Here is an 18469-nt window from a genome sequence, read left to right on the forward strand (position 1 = left end):
TGTCCATACTGACCAGATATCCTAATCTGGTCCCCTTTGCCAGCACTTGGCCCATATCCCTCCAAATGCTTCCTGTTCATATACCGATCCAGCTGCCTTTTCAATGTTGTCATTGTACCAGCCTCCACTTCTGGCAGCTCATTCCATGCATATACCACCCTCAAATGTTTGAGGGGGAGATCCTTTAAGCAGCACATAAAAGGGTCTGAGACAAATCAAATTTCTTGCTCAGTTTTATTTACAAAAGACAAAAAAAAAAATTGAAGACTGGAACTTAGGGAAGCTGCTAAAGGATTTGCTTAATTTCAGCCTTCAAACAATTACATTTCCACCCCCACAACCATAGTATCAGTCAATCTTGTGGCTTGTACCCTGCTTTGAGCCAGACATTCCTCACTCCATCAACAAGACTTTAACATGAACGAACTTGATGCCTTCATACTTTGGTGCACTTACAGATCCAAATCAATTCAGCATTTTTTAAAAAATTGAACATGACTGGACGTGAATCAAAAGGTTGGTGACTTAAAACTTGACAAACAATTCAGGATGGTTTCTCTCCTACTTCCTGAACCCCTCTGTGCAGCTGAATACAAAAACGAGTATTGTGAACTCAAATACTTTTTGGCAATGTTTATCCAGCTGGTAGACCATGACATTAGCTCAGTGCTCACTGAACTCTCCCTGTTCAGCTCCGCGGAGGTTTTACACATAATGGATATCAATGTCAAAAAAGGAACGTGTTCCATCAAACACTCCCAGGACAGAGATAGCACAGGGTTAGATACAGAGTAAAGCTCCCTCTACACTGTTGCAAGTTGACAAGTACCCTCCAGTGATTTAATAACATTTTCAGAGTTGATGTTTTTGCTGTCAACTTGAGTTGCAATAGACTTAGCCTGCTCACATGACAACAGCAAGCAGAGTACTGTGAATGGTCACTGGCCACGCTGGGCTAGAAATCAAAAACAAGAGAACACACAGAAGGGGAGAGCACATGTGTGTGGGTAGGAGTGCTGACCATTATTAGCAATGCAGATCCTCAAGATGCACTGCAGTGGTCCCTGCACAAAAGCCACCATGGGGAAGAAACAAAAAACCAAAAACTCAGCTGGTTGGGGCTTGGCAAATCTACAAGGGCCTCAGGGATAGGAAACATTGGCCATAGTTTCCACTCAGGTAGTTCCTTCACAGGCCAGCCTGCAAATGAACCCCTCAGCCAAAATACACAGTCAGGGTGGGAGGGAGAGGAGAGACTGACACTGCAGGGACACCAGACTCCACAACAGGTTTGAGGGGGAGACTACTCCAGGGGAGGTGGGGTCAGGCTTAGTAGACAGCAGTATCCCACAGTTTGTTTTCTCATCTATCCAAAAGGAACACCATTATAAACATGAACAACAGTAATTTTCTTTAAAAAAAAAAGCTATGGAGATGGAAAAGGGTTGGCCCCTAACACATGGTCATCTCCAGACACTGTGTAGTGAAGCTGAAAGAAAATCCTACTGTTCCCCTCGCAATGAACTCAAGCAGTTCCTCAGTAGTAATAGGTTGGCCTGGAAACAAAAAAAAAAGTATGAAAGTTACTTCAAAATAAAAAAAAAAATGAAGTTTCAACAAATAAAGTTCCCCCAACAGCTTGAATTTATTCAGTGCATTCACAGTAAAACACCTTCAAAAAGACACTCCACAGGAGCTACTGGAATAATGTGCATGAGACACAGGTTAGGCAGTGGAATGAACAGGCTACTAATGGTGCAGCAACAATCCAAGGGTTGATAGAGGTTCCACAGATAGGAAGGGCTAAAAGGAAATTAAACATCCAGCAACCACACAAGGCCAACAAGCCCGAGAGATAGGCGCTAGCTCTCTGAATGGAGCAGAATAAACTTCATACCACATTCCACAAATTATTCATGTTGAGGCCAGTTTAATTTTGTTCTGGAATGTTTTAGAGTCAGATTCCAGCCCTTTAGGAAAACGTGTTGCATTTCATTGCCTTATGTATACAGTGAGACACTACTCAATAGTTTGAGCAGAGATTGGAAGGGGTCCAGTCTCAAGTCACCTCAATCATGTACCAACATCCAATCCTCACCTACCTTTGCGTGTTTCAGCTCCAGCTCTGTCATCTCAATCATGTTCTTCCGAAAGGCAGAGACCCTGCGAATTTTAAAGTCGGAGAGTTCTATGGGCAGCAGGGAAAACAAATTGCGGCGGGGAAGGAAGGAAAGAAAAACAAAGTAAAACGGCCTTGTGAATAAAGTTACCCAGGACATGCACATTTCTGTAAATACTTTAACTGCGTCAGCCTCCTACAAAACCAGGGGGGGGGGGGGGAAGAAGGAAGAATAAAAAAAGGAAGAGGAAACAAAAAAAAAATCTTTACCCCAGCTCAGGACATGTAGGAAACACAGCTACTTCCCACACAGAGACAGACTGACTGTTTTAAGGTGACAAGGAGGGATAGATCTCTTTCATAGAATCCCTACAGTGTGGAAACAGGCCCTTCGGCCCAACCTGTCCACACCAACCCTCAGACCCATTCCCCTACTCTATATTTACCCCTGACTAATGCACCTAACATACACATCCCAAACACGATGGGCAATTTAGCATGGTCAATTCACCTGACCTGCACAAACTTTGGATTATGGGAGGAAACCGGAGCACCAGGAGGAAACCCATGCAGACACGGGGGAGAACGTGCGACAGACAGACAGACACCCGAGGATGGAATTGAACCCAGGGCCCTGGCGCTGTGAGGCAGCAGTGCTAACAACTAAGCCACCCATACCATCTCCTGACAGCCTGGCTGCCCCTCAGCACTGACCCTCATGACGGCTCAGGTTTTAAATTTGACTCTTGATTTTATGGTGGAGGGCTCAAGCAGCACCAAGGAGTGATGGGACAATATTGTCAGTCAGCCTGGCAAGAGATGTGACAGCATAGCATGGGCCCGACATCACTTGGTAACCATGGAAACAGTGAAAAAATCAACATCATACAGGGAAGTACTGGAGAAACTCAGCATAGACCGACAGAATTCAATGGGCTGGTAGGAGGCACTGGCCAGAGTAGCATTAATGTCTGGGCTGTTAATCCAGAGACCTAGGTCACGTGCTGGGAACAGGCTCAAATCCTGCCACAGTAGATGGTGGGATTCAGATTCAGTATTAAAAAGGAGTTAGGGTTAGGCTGTCCTTAACTAGTCTAGCCTATAGGTGGCTGCAGACCCACAGCCATGTGACTGACTGACTGCTCCCAGGGATGGCCAGCAATGCCCTCATACTATCAATTAGAAAGGAAGTCACACAGGACTCAACGTCAGGTCGGTTTCTCACACAGGTGCTGCCAGACCCAGCTTTCTCCAGCACTCAGTTTTTGCTTCATGTTTCCAGTGTCTGCAGGATTGTGCCTTTCAGAATCAGATGTACAGCATGGAAACAGAGACCCTTGGGTCCAAACCTGTTCATGCTGACCAGATATCCCAATCTAATCTAGTCCCATTTGCCAGCACTTGGCCCATATCCTCCAAACCCTTCCTATTTATATACCCATCCAAATGCCTCTTAAATGTTGTATTGTACCAGCCTCCACCACTTCCTCTGGCAGCTCATTCCATACACGTACCACCCTCTGTGAAAGTTGCCCCTTGGGTCCCTCAGATCTTTCCCCTCTCACCCTAAACCTATGTCCTCTAGTTCTGGACTCCCCCCACCCCAGGGAAAAGACTGTCTACTTATCCTATCCATGCCCCTCCTGATTTTATAAGCTTAAGATCACCCCCTAGCCTCCGACGCTCCGGGGAAAACAGCCCCAGCCTGTTCAGCTTCTCCTTGTAGCTGAAACCCTCCAACCCTAGCAATATCCTTGTAAATCTTTTCTGAACCCTTTCATGTTTCACAACATCTTTCCAATAGGAAGGAGACCAGAATTGCACGCAATATTCCAACAGTGGCCTAACCAATGTCCTGTACAGCCGCAACATGACCTCCCAACTCCTGTACTCAATACTCTGACCAATGTGAAAGCGCACGGATGAAGGTCCTATTTGAGGAACGGGTCAGGCTGCAGACAATGAATGGACGTGTGGGGTGGGGTGGGGGGTTTGGAGGTGGAGAGAAGGAATGTCGAGCCCTTTACCTTGCTTGGCTGATTCAGAGAGCTTTTCAAATTTTTGGCAGCAGCGTTGCTGATTAGTCTCAGCGTGTTTCACATCCTTGTTCTTCATGCGGGCCCGGTCCAGGGCTTTGTTGGCATTTTCATAATCCGACAGAGAGCGAGCTCTCCGGTACAATAGGTCCTGGGCAAGAAATTCACACAAACCTCACGTCATCCCCAAAGACTGACTCAAATCGAATAAAATGGGATCCTAAAGGCTTGGAGATTTTTGGTGGCGGTGGTGGGGATTGTTTGTCAGAGTTCCAGAGCACAAAGCAAGGTTTCAAATAAAAAAAAAAAGGAATTCTCAAATCTCCAGGCCTCCGGCAACTGGAGACACTGCCCCAGTGGTGGGGTGATGGGAATCAGTGGATGCTTAGGAGGCCGGGATTGGAGGGAGAGTCAGAGCTGCTGGGTTGTTGGGGCTGGAAGGGGTGACAGAGTTAGGGAGGGGTGTTACATGCAGGGGGCTAGAGGACGTGACAGGGGTAGGGAGGAATATGGGGTGCTGAGGGGCTGACAGAGACTGGGAGGGATGTACCTATGTATCTGCTGCCCCTTGTCCTTCTGGATGGAAGTGGCCATGGGTTTGGAAGATGCTGCCTGAGGATCTTTGGGGAGTTTCTGCAGTGTATCTTGTAGCTGGCACACACTGCTGCTACTGAGCGTCGGTGGGGAGGGAGTAGGTGTTTGTGGATGCGGTGCCAATCCAGGGCTGCCTTGTCCCTGGATGGTGTCGAGCTTCTTGTGTTGTTGGAGCTGCCCCCATCCAGGGGCAAGTGGGGAGTATCCCCTCACCCTCCCGAGTTGTGGGACAGGCTTTGGGGAGTCAGGTCGTGAGTTGCTCACAGGATTCCCAGCCTCTGGCCTGCTTTTGTAGCCACAATATTCATATGGGAAGCTTAATTCGATATCCCTAGGACACTGATATGGGCTGCCTCCGCAATAGTGGTGCTCAGGGAGAGAGGTGATACATATTGGTACAGACAGACAACAGAAGAAACTGGACACAACAAAAAGCACTATTTTAAATCAGGAGTGTAGGGGCTGAGGGCCTGGGCGCATGGACGTCTGCCAAAGGTGGCAGGGGGAATACAGTCGGCGGTTAAAGCGAACTATACCCCGGGTAGGGACGGACACACACACACGGGAGAGAGGAATGTGTGGTGGAGACAGGTTGAACTCAGACAGAGGAGCATCGGCCGGTTATGTATATAGAAACTACACCCTGGGTTTAAAAGAAAAGAGAATGGCACCAAGTTGTGATATGCAGAGAGCTAGAACACATGGGATGGGCTGAGTGGCCTTTTTTTTCCCTGCACTGTAGCAATTTGGTGCTGCTGTGTGGATATGGAATTGTTTTAGCAGGTGGACTAGGCATGAGGGAGAAGGGTTGACTGATAACAAGTAGGAGGGAGATTTGGTAGATGAAGGTAGGGTAGAGAAATGCCCCAGGTCAGGGTCAGCCCCTCCAGGAGGGAAGAGGGAGAGCCCCCACTCCAGGAAAGTGGCTGCACACCTCCCCCACCCCCTACAATTCTCAATCGCGTGGGAGACTTAAAGTTAAAAAAAAAACTGAAGTAAATGCTCTTTTAACATGAAGTTTTAAAACCACGTACAGAGGAACCTCAATTATCCGGCATTCAATGAATTGAACTGCGGATCATCCAGACAAGATCGCAAGGTCCCGACGCATGGCTAACTGTTACGTGGTGTTTAATTAACCAAAATCTTCCCTACCCCTTGGATAAATCGGGTTTCCTCTGTACTTGCCTTTGCTGCTTGTGAATCCCTCATGTAATATCTTAACAAGTCAGAAAGTTTCAAGTCTTCATCAGATGCCACACGCCCTTCCAGTTTCTACAGAGAGAAAACAAAGGAATTAACTGGCTGAGTATTCTGAGAGATACAAGTTGCCATTGGCCAAACAAACAGCAAAAACTCATTCTTCTTACCCGAAGTTTCTCAAAAAGTTCTGCAAGTTTCAGAAAGTTCCTGCAACGAGAGAGAAAAGGGAGAGGACAAGCAGAAAGTGAATGGGTTAGGTAATTTTGTGGTTTATTGTAGGAGAGACAGACAGCAGATCCAGCTCACTGCCTGCTCCAGAGACACAGCACTGAGCCAGTCACCTATCTGTCCTCAGAGGTGTGTGAATGTACAGCTAAAGCTACAAACAGCCCTAGTACTCCCCACCGAGCACGGCTGGACTCTCTTCCGAGGCCTGGGGGGAGGGGTGGAAGTGAGCATCTCTCTGATCACCACAGCATTGAGAAAGACTTCTGGCTTTAACAAAACTGGATGCATTCCAACTCAACAGAAGGTTAGATACAGAGTGAAACTGCTCCCTCTAGCGTACAGGGAATGTTAAACACTGGCTTCAGTACAATATGGAGAGACACCCCCCCCACCCCACCCCACTTCTCTTCACCAAATGTGGCAGCAAGATCTTGTAAAGACAGGTACAACTTTGCCATCAGGTGGATGTAGATATATTCCTCCTCCTCCCCTCCCCCCCCACTCCCTCAAGATGGCTCCTCCAGCAGCAGCTTGCTCCCTCAGCACCAACACCCACCCCACCGCCCCCTGACAGCACCTGGAAGAGGACTAATTCGCTCTGGGAGGCAGACAGGCAAGCAGGGGAGGCAATGGCCTGCTGGTATTATCACTGGCCTGTCAATCCAGAGAGCCAGGTAATGTCCTGGGGACTCAGGTTCGAGTGCCACCATGGCAGGCGGTGGCATTTGGATTCAGTGAATAAAATCTGGAATCAAGAGGCTAGTGATGACCATGGTTGATTGTTGGAAAAAACCCCTTCAGAGAAGGAAACTGCCATCTTTACCTGGTCTGGGCCTACTGTGACTCCAGGCCCACAGCCCTCTGGGATGAGCAATAAATGGATGTCGGTTTGCTCACGGAGCTGGAAGGTTTGGTTTCAGACGTTGAGTCACCATACTGGGTAACATCAGTGAGCTTCCAGGTGAAGCACTAGTGGGAATGGCCTGCTTTCTGTTTGTGTGTCACCAAGGAAACCCAAACAGAGCAGACCATCCCACCAGTGCTTCATCCGGAGGCTCACTGATGTTACCCTAGTAGGGTGATGAAACCAAACCTTCCAGCTCAGCGAGCAAACCAACATCCAGAACCTCAAGCTGAGCTACAAACCTTCTCAAAACTCACTATGAGCAATAAATGCTGGCCTGGCCAGTGACACTCATCCCGCAAATAAACAAAATATAGGTCACAGACAAGTACAGCTGGTCTCACCACTTAGTGCGCCAATTTAGAACAAAAAAAAATGTCCTACTTGCTAAGTGGGTTGGTGTCCAATGTTCCCAAACCAGATAAAGCAGAGGAGATTGGAATGTAATCTTCAGCGACATCTGTGGAGAGATGAGAGGGAGCAGACAAGCCAGGGTGAGACACAAACAGGCCCTTAGCTCCCATTGCCAGATACAGTTCAGAGGTTGTAAAGATCATAGTGCGAGTGAGCCACAGAACATAGTCTTCCCCCAGTCTGCCACTCACTGTTCACAAATAACCTTCAGAGCAACACTGAGTCTCAGTTCTACACGAGTGTACAGCACCCTACCAGTGTGACCACAAGACAGGGATAAGGCAGACCCTGCTTGATTGGCACCACACCCACTCCCTCCCCCCTCTGACGCTCAGTAGCAGCAGTGTGTACCATCTACAAGTTGCACTGTAGAAACTCAGAAGACCCTCAGGCAGCACCTTCCAAACCTAATTGATATTAGTGTCAAGCTTTTTTGTGGGGGAACGGGGGTGTTGCCTGATTAATCTAGAAGTGAAAATCTAGAACGCACACCCCTACCCTCACCACCTCCTACCCCTAACCACCCTGTTGCAGAAGCTGTAGTGGGACAGGCTCAGAGGATCTGACAAATGGCCTCCTGTATAACAAGGAAATAAAGAGAAAAAAAAACACTCTTTCCAAGAGGGAGTCTGGAGTGAGGGGAGGTCAGAGCCCACAGATGATAAAACAGCTGAGGGAGGGCTGTTAGTGTACACGCGCAGCTTGGCGTTATAATACCAGAAAGTATTCAGGACAGCAGAGATCCTGGGAGTGAGTGAGCGAGCGAATGAGTGAGTGACTCCAGAGAACCCACTTTTGTGTGAGCGGGTCTTTCTATCCGCCTTCAGCGTCGCATCCTTGACCCGATTGTGATACTCGATGAGGAAGGTCCTCTCGTGCTCAAAGAACTCGTCCACTTCCTGCAGGAGAAAGAGGATAAACGTTAGCGCGGTCTGTCAGAGCATTCAGGAAAAACTAGATCATCCCCTCAGGTACTCGAATGAACACAGGGGAGACCATAGGGGGCAAGGACTAAATCGCCAGGATAATGGGCCATGTGTCCTGGGAGTGTTTGATGGGATAAAACAGTGTAGTACTCTGTACCTGTTTGATGGGAGTGAAAAGAGAAAAATGTAAAAGGAAATTTAAACATTTTTGTTTTCGTTTCTCATTTCCAGCATCAGCAGTTATTTCCAGTTTTTTGTTCAAGGGAATTTACTTTCAGTTTACAAAGAGGGGAGAGGGAGAGTTATTGTGTTCAACATTTACAGATACTCTCTACAAGAAGTGATATATTAACTGAGCGGAGTTGCTGAGTTGGTTTCTCCAATATAAAAAGGAAAGATTGTGACAAGGTCAGATGTACCTTCATGCCAGAGATGCCAGTTATTATTGCTTCATCAGCGGTCTTCACAATGTTCTTTAGAAAACCACCCAGGATCTCCTTCCTATTCTTACCACGGACGCTCAGCTGTGGTTTAAACAAAGATTAAAAAAAAAAAAATCAGAGTTCAGGTTTTCCAGCTCATTTCCCCATCTCAGGGCACCCCAAAGTTTCACATCCAACAGAGGACTCTTTGGAGAGCACTCCCTGTTGTAAACTAGCAAAGCAGACACACACACCAATGGGAGTGAACCAGATCAGCTGGTTTTATTTGGTGGATGTCAGTTTCCTTCCCTAAAGGACATTAGTGAACTTGATGGGCTTTCCCCCAACCAAAACAATGAGATGCTTAATTCCAGACTTATTTTTAAAGAAAAAAAAAGATAATCCAAACTCCATCTTCCATAGCAGGATTCAAACTTGGGTCCCCAGACTGTTATCAGGGGATCTGGATCAACAGTCCATCGATTACACCATTGGACCGTTACTGGTCAGTGTGATGTTGGATCAAGGATTCCTACCCCAAGCTCAGTGGTGCTTACTCATTGCTGAGCCCACATCACCCTGAGCAGAGCTGTGCTACTTCAGTGCTGACCCTCATGACCTTGGAGGAGACAGAGCTTCCTAGAATCAGAATCCCTCATGTGGAAGCAGGCCATTTGGCCCATCAAGTCCATAACAACCGCCCCCCTCTACACTGCAACTTAGCATGGCTCATTCACCTAACCTGCACATCTCTGTATTGTGGGAGGAAATCCACACAGACATGGGGGGGAAGAATGTGCAGAGTTTGCACACTCCGCAAGAGGGTGGAATTGAACCTGGGTCCCTGGCACTGTGAGGCAGCAGTGTTAACCACTGAGCATCCTCCTGGTTGGCACGATGCCTGATTGGAGGGGCTATGGGTAAAAAAGACAGGCAGAACAATCCTGGGGAGTGGGAGGGAAAGGTGTACACCGCAGTGAGGGAACAGTTCTGTAAACCTGGGTTCGATGACAGCAGCAACGATGGAGGAATTAGTGAGGGAGATGTTGACCCCCCCCCACTCCCCAGCCAGGAAGCAGTTAGACCTACCTCCTGATCATACTCCAGAAATACGTAGAAATTGTGGTCCCCCCTTAGCTGCGGGTGAGCAGCAAGACGTTGCAGGAAGACCTCGTGCATGGCTACCGTCTTTTTAAAGATGGCCAGGTACTCCCTGTGAGGAGACAGGCAGAGAGAAAAAGACAATAATTAGACAGAGTGCACGACAGAGCGAGGAAATAAAGGGTTTCGGGAGGAAAGAAAAAAAAAAGTCTTTAGCCAGAGAGCAGGGTGGAGGCTGAACTCACTCACACGAAAGAGAATGGTCGAGGTGAATTGTGTCGGTAAAATAAGGCAAAAACTCAGCAAACTCACTAGGGCCATTGGGATGGAACGAGTGTGAGGGGAGGTTTGGGGAGATGATCAAGCAGGTGGAAGGTGGCAGCACGTGGGGAGTAAGAACAGCCGCTGCTGGGCTGAAGGGCCTCCTGCAAGAGGACATAGAATTGCTCCAGCACAGAAAGAGGCCATTCAGCTGACAGAATCTGTACTGACCCTCCAGTGGGCATCCTACCCAGATCCAGCCTTTCACCTTACCTGCAGATCGCCACGTTATCATGACAAAATGGCCCTAGCCTGCGTATTCCTAGACTCTCAGGAATTCCCAAGAGGAGCATATTCGCATTTGGATATTTAGATGTGGGAAGGCCCCAAAGTTGGTTAGGCCACTTTTGGAATATTGTGTGCAATTCTGGTCTCCCTCTTATTGGAAAGATGTTGTGAAACTTGAAAGGATTCAGAAAAAATTTACAAAGATGTTGCCAGGATTGGAGGATCTGAGCTACAGGGAGAGGCTGAACAGGCTGGGGCTGTTTTCCCTGGAGCGTTGGAGGCTGAGGGGTGACCTTATAGAGGTTTACAAAATTATGAGGGACATGGATAGGATAAATAGACAAAGTCTTTTCCCTGGGGTTGGGGAGTCCAGAACTAGAGGGCATAGGTTTGGGGAGAGAGGGGAAAAATATAAAAAGGGACCCAAGGGGCAACTTTTTTCCCCCAGAGGGTGGTACGTGTATGGAATGAGCTGCCAGAGGAAGTGGTGGAGGCTGGTACAATTGCAACATTTAAGAGGCATTTGGATGGGTATATGAATAGGAAGGGTTTGGAGGGATATGGGCCGGGTGCTGGCAGGTGGGACTAGATTGGGTTGGGATACCTGGTCGGCATGGACAGGTTGGACCGAAGGGTCTGTTTCCATGCTGTACATCTCTAATGACTCCAATAGGTTAACACAAGAGGCTGCGGACAGGTAGGGGCCAGGGTGCGAGTGAGAGTCTATGAGAGGGTCAGCCCCAGAGAGTCACCCCCACCCCAGTCACTTACGATTCCAGCTCTTGCTTCATCTTAGCAAACTCCTCCCGCGTCATGGACCCATCCCCCTCCCCAAGTTTCTGCAGTTTCTCCCGCGACGCGTCAAAGTTTGGTTTTGGAGGGGCAGGAGGAATCTGGGGGGGGAAAAAAAAAACAAAACAATGTTTCAGTTGTTCAGGTGACAGCAAAGGAGACGCTGTCTTTCAGTGCATGGCGACTACTGGAAGGTGGCAGAATTCTCTGTCCATTGTACACAGGGCGATCCCAACTTCCTTCCAGCAGTGTGCCAATCACCCAGACAGACACTGCTCACGAAAGGCATTAGCCCCAGAGACAACCCCTCCATCCATAGACTGCCCCACTTCACTACCATAGGGTATAGGCAGCACTGGCCGGGTCAGCATTTGTTGCCTTTTCCCAACGGCCCAGAGGGCATTAAAGAGTTATCCACATAGCTGGGGGTCTGGAGACATGTACAGGCCACACCAGGTAAAGATGTCAGATATCCTTCCTTGAAGGACATTAGTGACCCAGATGGTTTCCACAACATGTGATGATGGGCTCATGGTCACTTAACTCCTCAAGGCAGGATTTATTTTCTGCCGTCACAGCATTCAAACTCCAGGTCTCTGGATTAACATCTACTGAAAATACCATTAGGCCGACACCTCACCCTACAGTGGGAGCTTTCCTCTGTATCCAACGCTGCGCTGTCCCTGTCCTAGCAGGGAGGGAGTGTAGAGGGAGCTTTCCTCTGTATCTAACCCTGTGCTGTCCCTGTCCTGGGAGTGTTTGATGGGGGACAGTGTAGAGGGAGCTTTACTCTGTATCTAACCCTGTCCTGGGATCTGTTGGATGTTAGACAGTGTAGGGGGAAGCTTTACTCTGTATCTAATCCAGTGCAGTCCCTGTCCTGGCAGTGGGACAGCGTAGATTAGATTCGATTCCCTACAGCATGGAAACAGGCCCTTCGGCCCAACAAGTCCACACCGACCCTCCGGAGTAACCCATCTAGACCCATTTCCCGCTGACTAATGCACCTAATACTATGGGACCATTTAGCATGACCAATTCACCTAACCTGCACATCTTTGGACTGTGGGAGGAAACCGGAGCACCCGGAGGAAACCCACGCAGACATGGGGAGAACGTGCAAACTTCACAAAGACACCCAAGGCTGGAATCGAACCTGGGACCCTGGTGCTGAGAGACAGCAGGGCTAACCACTGAGCTGCCTTGCCGTGTAAAAGGAAGCTTTACTCAGTATCCAACACTGTGCTGTCCCCTCACTGGGAACAGCACATACAGAGAACCAACAACATTTGAGCCCGCTGTATCTGGTGCAAGCTCCTGGCAGTCGCTCACTTACTATAATCCCAGCGTAATCCTCATTTTCCAAATACGCGTCATGAAGCCATATGAACTCTTCATGTTGCCGTACCACTGAGAACTCCGGCTGCTTGAAGTGAGCAAGATTCGTCTGAGACGGAGAGAGGGAGGAGAGAAATTAGTGCTGCCAAATGTGACACAAAGCAAGATCCCACATGCAGCAACATGGGAATGACCCTAAACATGTTGGTGGAGAAATGACATTGGCTCCAGAGAGAGAACCCTCCCCCACCCAGTGTGAGGCTCCAGTAATGGAGCCTGAAGGTGTCAATCTGTATCAAACTTTACCCAAGGCCAGAGGGCTCGGCCCTCAGACACTGTGGGGACCTGGGCCACCTACCCAGTCTTCCCCTTTGTACCTACCTTGGTGTGGACTGTAAATTTCACTTTGTCTCTCTCACTGACTGCATCAGAGATCTCCACTTGCAGTGAGGAATCTGTCTGTAGATCCACCGACATGGTCCTTGACTGTACAGAACAAAAACACACCGGAGACCCACATGGTCATTCTAAAAGATGACAGCAGACCTAAACAATCCTGGTCTTTCTCAGTGTATAATTTCAATTGCATCACACTAGAAACTTTTGCTATAAATTGGGTCTTACAATCTTATACTCCACAACCACCTGATGAAGGAGCAGCAGTCCGAAAGCTAGTGTTCCAAATAAATCTGTTGGACTATAACCTGGTATATAGTGTAGTGTAATTTTTAAAGGAGAAAAAGTGAGGGCTGCAGATGCTGGAGATCAGAGCTGAAAATATATGTTGCTGGAAAAGCGCAGCAGGTCAGGCAGCATCCAAGGAGCAGGAGACTCGACGTTTCTGGCGTAAGCCTGAAGGGCTCATGCCCAATACATCGGTTCTCCTGCTCCTTGGATGCTGCCTGACCTGCTGCGCCTTTCCAGCAACCCATTTCCAGCTAGTAGACACACACAGACAATGTATCTAACCCCATTCTATCCCTGTCCTGGGAGTGTTTCATTGGTGGGGGTACAGTGTAGAGTGAGCTTTACTCTGGATCGAACCCACCCTACATGAATAGCCGAGGTATGGAGGGATTATGGGAGTCAGCAGGAGGCAGCTGGGACTAGTTTAGTTTGGGGTTTAAATGGTCAGCATGGACTGGTTGGGCCGAAGGGTCTGTTTAATGTGCTGTGTGACTGTACACCTGGTGACTGCCGCCCAGGGGTCAAACAGGGTGCGGATGCGGTTAGGAAGGCATTGAGGTGACACTCCTGTCTGACCAACACCCCCAACTCTCACGTGCAGATATTCAGGCACACAGTCCACCCCAGCTCACACATTTTTGCCACACCTACCCCCTCCCTTTCACACCCCTCCCCCCCAGTAGTTAAAAAAAAAAAAAGGAGAGTGATGTGGATTACCAGAGAACCTCTAGAGTGCACAAACCAAAAAAAACAAACATTCCCAGTCAGTGTCCTTTATCCTCACTGAACACAACCTCATCAATACTCTCTTCCGAAGATACAGAAGCTTAAAACACCAACAGGTTCAGGAACAGCTTCTTCCCTGCTGTTATCAGGCTGCTGAACCCCCAGACCTCTCTCTAACGTTGATCTCCCTCACCCACCCTGTACAGCTGTAACCCTGTAGGTTTCACTTTGTCCAAGTGCCCCACCATCCATATGCCCTTATCTGCCTGTACTGCTCACTTTTCACTGTACACAGGACTACAGTAAATCTCTGCTCTCTCATTCACCAACCCACAGGTGAGACTGTAATCACGGGCCAAACTCTAATGGCTTCCACAGATTGATGTAGTTAATCCTGTCCCAGGACATGGGCGGCTGCTGAGGTGGAGGATTTGTTGCCCGCCCCCAATTGCCCCTCCACTATTTGGGAGGGCAGTCAAGAGGCAACCACATTGCTGCGACTCCATGCTCATGAAAGCCAGACTGGCTAATCTGTCCTCCCTAAAAAAAGGAAAAAAGGGCCCTGGGGACCCTGGTTAAAAACCAATAAAGGTTGTTATAATCACCATCACTGGCTTTCCATTCCAAATCTGACTGTTAAGATGTTCACCATTACATTCCACCAACTGCCTGTAGCAGGATTTGAACTCTATATTCCTGTTAAACGGTGACGGGGCTTCCATGTTGGCCTGGTGGCTATTCACTGTAGGTCCTTTGCAGGGATGGGGTGTAGATGAGTCACAACATCCATCTGGCACTTGACATTTTGCCCCAAGAGTGTGCCAAGTCTCAGATGAACCAGTAGGGGTAAAACTAAAATAAAATGTGCCTCAGCGTTGAGAGAGAGAGAAGGAAAACAAAAGTTGAGCAGCTGTGGGCTCTACATACAACATCTTTGCTCTGATCAAATCTCTGCTCACTTCATTGTTCTACTCTGTCAATAGAAGTTGTGATGTTTTGGTTTTTCCATCACAGAACATTAGCAGTTTATAGAGTCATTAGAGATGTACAGCATGGAAACAGACCCTTCGGTCCAACCCGTCCATGCTGACCCAGATATCCCAACCCAATCTAGTCCCACCTGCCAGCACCCGGCCCATATCCCTCCAAACCCTTCCTATTCGTATACCCATCCAAATGCCTCTTAAATGTTGCAATTGTACCAGCCTCCACTTCCTCTGGCAGCTCATTCCATACACGTACCACCCTCTGCGTGAAAACATTGCCCCTTAGGTCCCTTTCCCCTCTCACCCTGAACCTATCCCCTTCAGTTCTGGACTCCCCAATCCCAGGGAAAAGACTTTGTCTATTTTTCTTATCCATGATATATTTCCAAGTCAGGATGGGGGGGGGGGGGGCAAAAAATGGGGGGAGCTCCCAAACCCTTGTCCCTCTAGACTGGAGTGGCCGTGGGTTTGAAAGGTGCTGTCTGAGGACCCTTGTTGAATCTCCGCGGTACACCCTGCAGAAGGCGCACATTGCCACCACCAAACGTAGTGGGGGAGGGAGATGACTTTATAAAATAATTAAATGTACATCACTGGTTGCCCGAACATTTATTGCCCATTCCTATTTGCCCCTCCAGAAGTAGGGGATTAATGATATGCCTTTTTTGATCTGCTGCAGTCCATGGGGTGTACAGACACCAGAGGGTTATAAGGGCAAGAGGTGCGGGATTTCAACTGTGAAAGAATAGCGATATATTTCCAAGTCAGGATGGGGAGTGGCTTGGAGGGAGGCTTGCAGGGGATGGGGCTCCCATGTATAGAATGGGATTGTTTTATATTTAGAACCCCTACAGTGTGGGAACAGGCCCTTCGAACCAACTAATCCACACGAACCTTCCGAAGAATACCCCCGCCCCCCCAATCATTATCTATTACTCAATTTCCTGATGAAGGGCTTTTGCCCGAAACGTCGATTTTACTGTTCCTCGGATGCTGCCTGAACTGCTGTGCTCTTCCAGCACCACTAATCCAGAATCTATTACTCTATATTTATCCTGGAAGCAAACCCAGGTCCCTGACGCTGAGGCAACACTGCTGCCCTTGTCCTTCTAGATGGAAGTGGTCATGGGTTTGGAAACTGACATCTGAGGAGCCTCAGCATATTGCATCTCTCTCTAATGTAGGGCAGCTACCTAGGTACATCAGTCTTTTAGGTGAGTGCAGACCAAGAACTGGGTTACTCACAACCTATGGTTCCAGATTCCGCAAATTAACCCCTACAACATCCCTCCCTGTCCCCCACATCTTTTTTTAAAAAAGGCTGTCAATTGTTCAGTCTCTTGAGCTAAAGAACAACAAAAAAGGAAAAGAAATTCTAATTAACTCAACACTTAGGATCTGAAAAATGTGGGAAAGGAAAGGAGACAGAGAGAAAAGCAGCAAAAACCAAAAACAGCATTTTTAAGGATGAGGTTTAAAAAAAAGCATTGCAAATGCAAGAGACACATTTTAAGTGAACATCCTTTTTTTCCCCCCAAAAAGGAAACCAAACAAACATTTTAAATACACCTACAACTGGCACAAAGCATTTAGAAGAGATGTACAAGGTGTTGCCAGGGTTGGAAGGTTTGAGCAGTAGGGAGAGGCTGAATAGTCTGGGACTGTTTTCCTGAAGCATCAGAGGTTGAGGGGGGACCTTATAGCAGTTTATAAAAAATTATGACAGGCATGGATAGAGTAAAATAAACAGTTCTTTTCCCTAGGGTGGGAGAGGCCAGAACTAGAGGGCATAGGTTTAGGGTGAGGGGGAAAGATTTAAGAGGGGACCTAAGGGGCAACATTTTTCCATACAGAGTGTGGTGAGTATATGGAATGAGCTGCCAGGCAAAGTGGCAGAGGTTGATACAATTACAACATTTAAAAAGCATCTGGATGGGTACATGAATAGGAAGGAAGGGTTTGAGAGAGATATGGGGCAAGTGCAACTAGATTAATTTAGGATATTTGGTTGGCATGGACCAAAGGGTCTGTTTCCATGCTGTACATCTCTATAACCCTCTCCATGTAAGTGCACATCCATTTTAAAAAGGTGCACCCTGTCTAAGACGTACCTACCACTTGTTCAATTTGAAAACAAAATGAATGGCTGGGGGGGCAAAGTGGAAGAGAGATATAAGCCTTGAGGCTGGAGGGATAACATTGCGAGAAGCAGGAGTTAATAGGGACACATTACAAATCCACAGGGCAAATGTTTAATTTGTTAAAAAAGAACACAACAAATCACACAGAAGCCAGACAGATGATGATCTGCAACAGAAAACAAACAACAGATACTGTGTCAGGAGGCAGCAGATGGAACAATGACAAGGACTCAGAGAGAGGGTGGGGGTACACATTTTGTTTCTCTTGCTCAGCAATTACCAGAGGGACACCCAAATAGCAATACTTCAGAGAATAATCCAATTTTTTTCCATTTGCCTTGCTAAGGAAACATTTAAAAAAAAGTTAGCACTGCCTTTCCACATCAAGCTGAGCAGCTTTCTGATTGCATAACAACACAATCAGTGCAAAGGTAAATTTAAGATACCTTTTCAGAATGAATATGCAAGGACACAGCTTATAGCAGATAAGGTTTACCTTGTAGTCCTCCCCCTCAAACAGGTCTGTGCTCCCCTCCATTGCTGCTCCTGGAAACTGGGAGGGCTCTATTCACCTCTGGGAGGTCCACAGTTCCCGACGAGGGGCGCGACCCCTCTTGTACCAACGCACGCCTCGTCGGCAGCCCGCCGTACCCCGCTCGGATTGGCCCTTACCCCGCGACGGCCACCGCCCTCGGTTCCGGTTGGTCCGGCACCGCGTCCATCAGACAAATCCCACCCACTCCTTAAAGCGGACCCGCGACCAACGGAGATCAGCCGAAAGCGTTTGCTTTTTCTTTCCTTTTACTTTCGCCCCCCGAATGTCTTCCTGATTTTTGTTAAAAAAAAGAGTAAGCGGTTTCATTTACTTTCACGCTACTTCGGTACTTGAGACGTCGGGGCAGAGGGGGGGGGAAGGTAGAGGAGTAAGATCATATGATATCTGCTTTTATGTATCTCCTCAATAAACAGGTTGCTGAGGAGCAGCTCACAGATAAAAGAAGAACATTAGTTCATTTTCTCAGTTGGGGGACCTGGAGTTTGTTTTGCTTCTGACGGAGAGAAGTTTCCAGATTGAGCCCGCGGCTCCTTTAAGAGCGTCCGGTCACATGACCTTCGGGGAAAGGGCGGGAGATCGACAGGAGCTTCGCGGAGCCGGAAGTGCAACTAATGTCATTGACCCTTATTCTTCCATCAATAACCCAACCCCTCATTAAATACCCCTCAATCTCCCTTAAATACCCTATATCCCCATTAAATACCCTATATCCCCATTAAATACCCTATATCCCCATTAAATACCCTA

The 18469-nt window shown here is 47.9% G+C and overlaps 1 protein-coding gene across 1 annotated transcript; it reads right to left on the minus strand.

Annotated features, from left to right (window-relative positions):
- Nucleotides 1-215: 215 nt before the first annotated feature.
- LOC122543794 (sorting nexin-32-like) lies at nt 216-18268 on the minus strand. The gene is made up of 13 exons (XM_043682574.1): nt 17663-18268; nt 13008-13112; nt 12625-12735; nt 11268-11389; nt 9936-10059; nt 8844-8948; nt 8292-8397; nt 7469-7544; nt 6120-6159; nt 5938-6024; nt 4147-4306; nt 2103-2188; nt 216-1556 (listed from the first exon to the last, which is right to left on the minus strand). The coding sequence occupies exons 1-13, from the start codon at nt 17702-17704 to the stop codon at nt 1503-1505; spliced, it is 1218 nt and encodes a 405-aa protein (XP_043538509.1). The 5' UTR covers nt 17705-18268; the 3' UTR covers nt 216-1502.
- Nucleotides 18269-18469: the final 201 nt, after the last annotated feature.

The sequence above is a fragment of the Chiloscyllium plagiosum genome, chromosome 45 (genome assembly GCF_004010195.1).
Source record: "Chiloscyllium plagiosum isolate BGI_BamShark_2017 chromosome 45, ASM401019v2, whole genome shotgun sequence".
Classification (NCBI taxonomy): domain Eukaryota; kingdom Metazoa; phylum Chordata; class Chondrichthyes; order Orectolobiformes; family Hemiscylliidae; genus Chiloscyllium; species Chiloscyllium plagiosum.

Bases quoted from the DNA above. Each gene is read 5' to 3' on its own strand.
- LOC122543794 (XM_043682574.1), bottom strand. From the start codon at position 17,704: ATGGAGGGGAGCACAGACCTGTTTGAGGGGGAGGACTACAAG. The intron at 10,060-11,267 runs GTAAGTGACTGG...GTCTCCTCACAG, and splicing joins ATGAAGCAAGAGCTGGAATC to GGAGTACCTGGCCATCTTTA. The intron at 8,949-9,935 runs GTAGGTCTAACT...TTTAAACCACAG, and splicing joins TTCTGGAGTATGATCAGGAG to CTGAGCGTCCGTGGTAAGAA.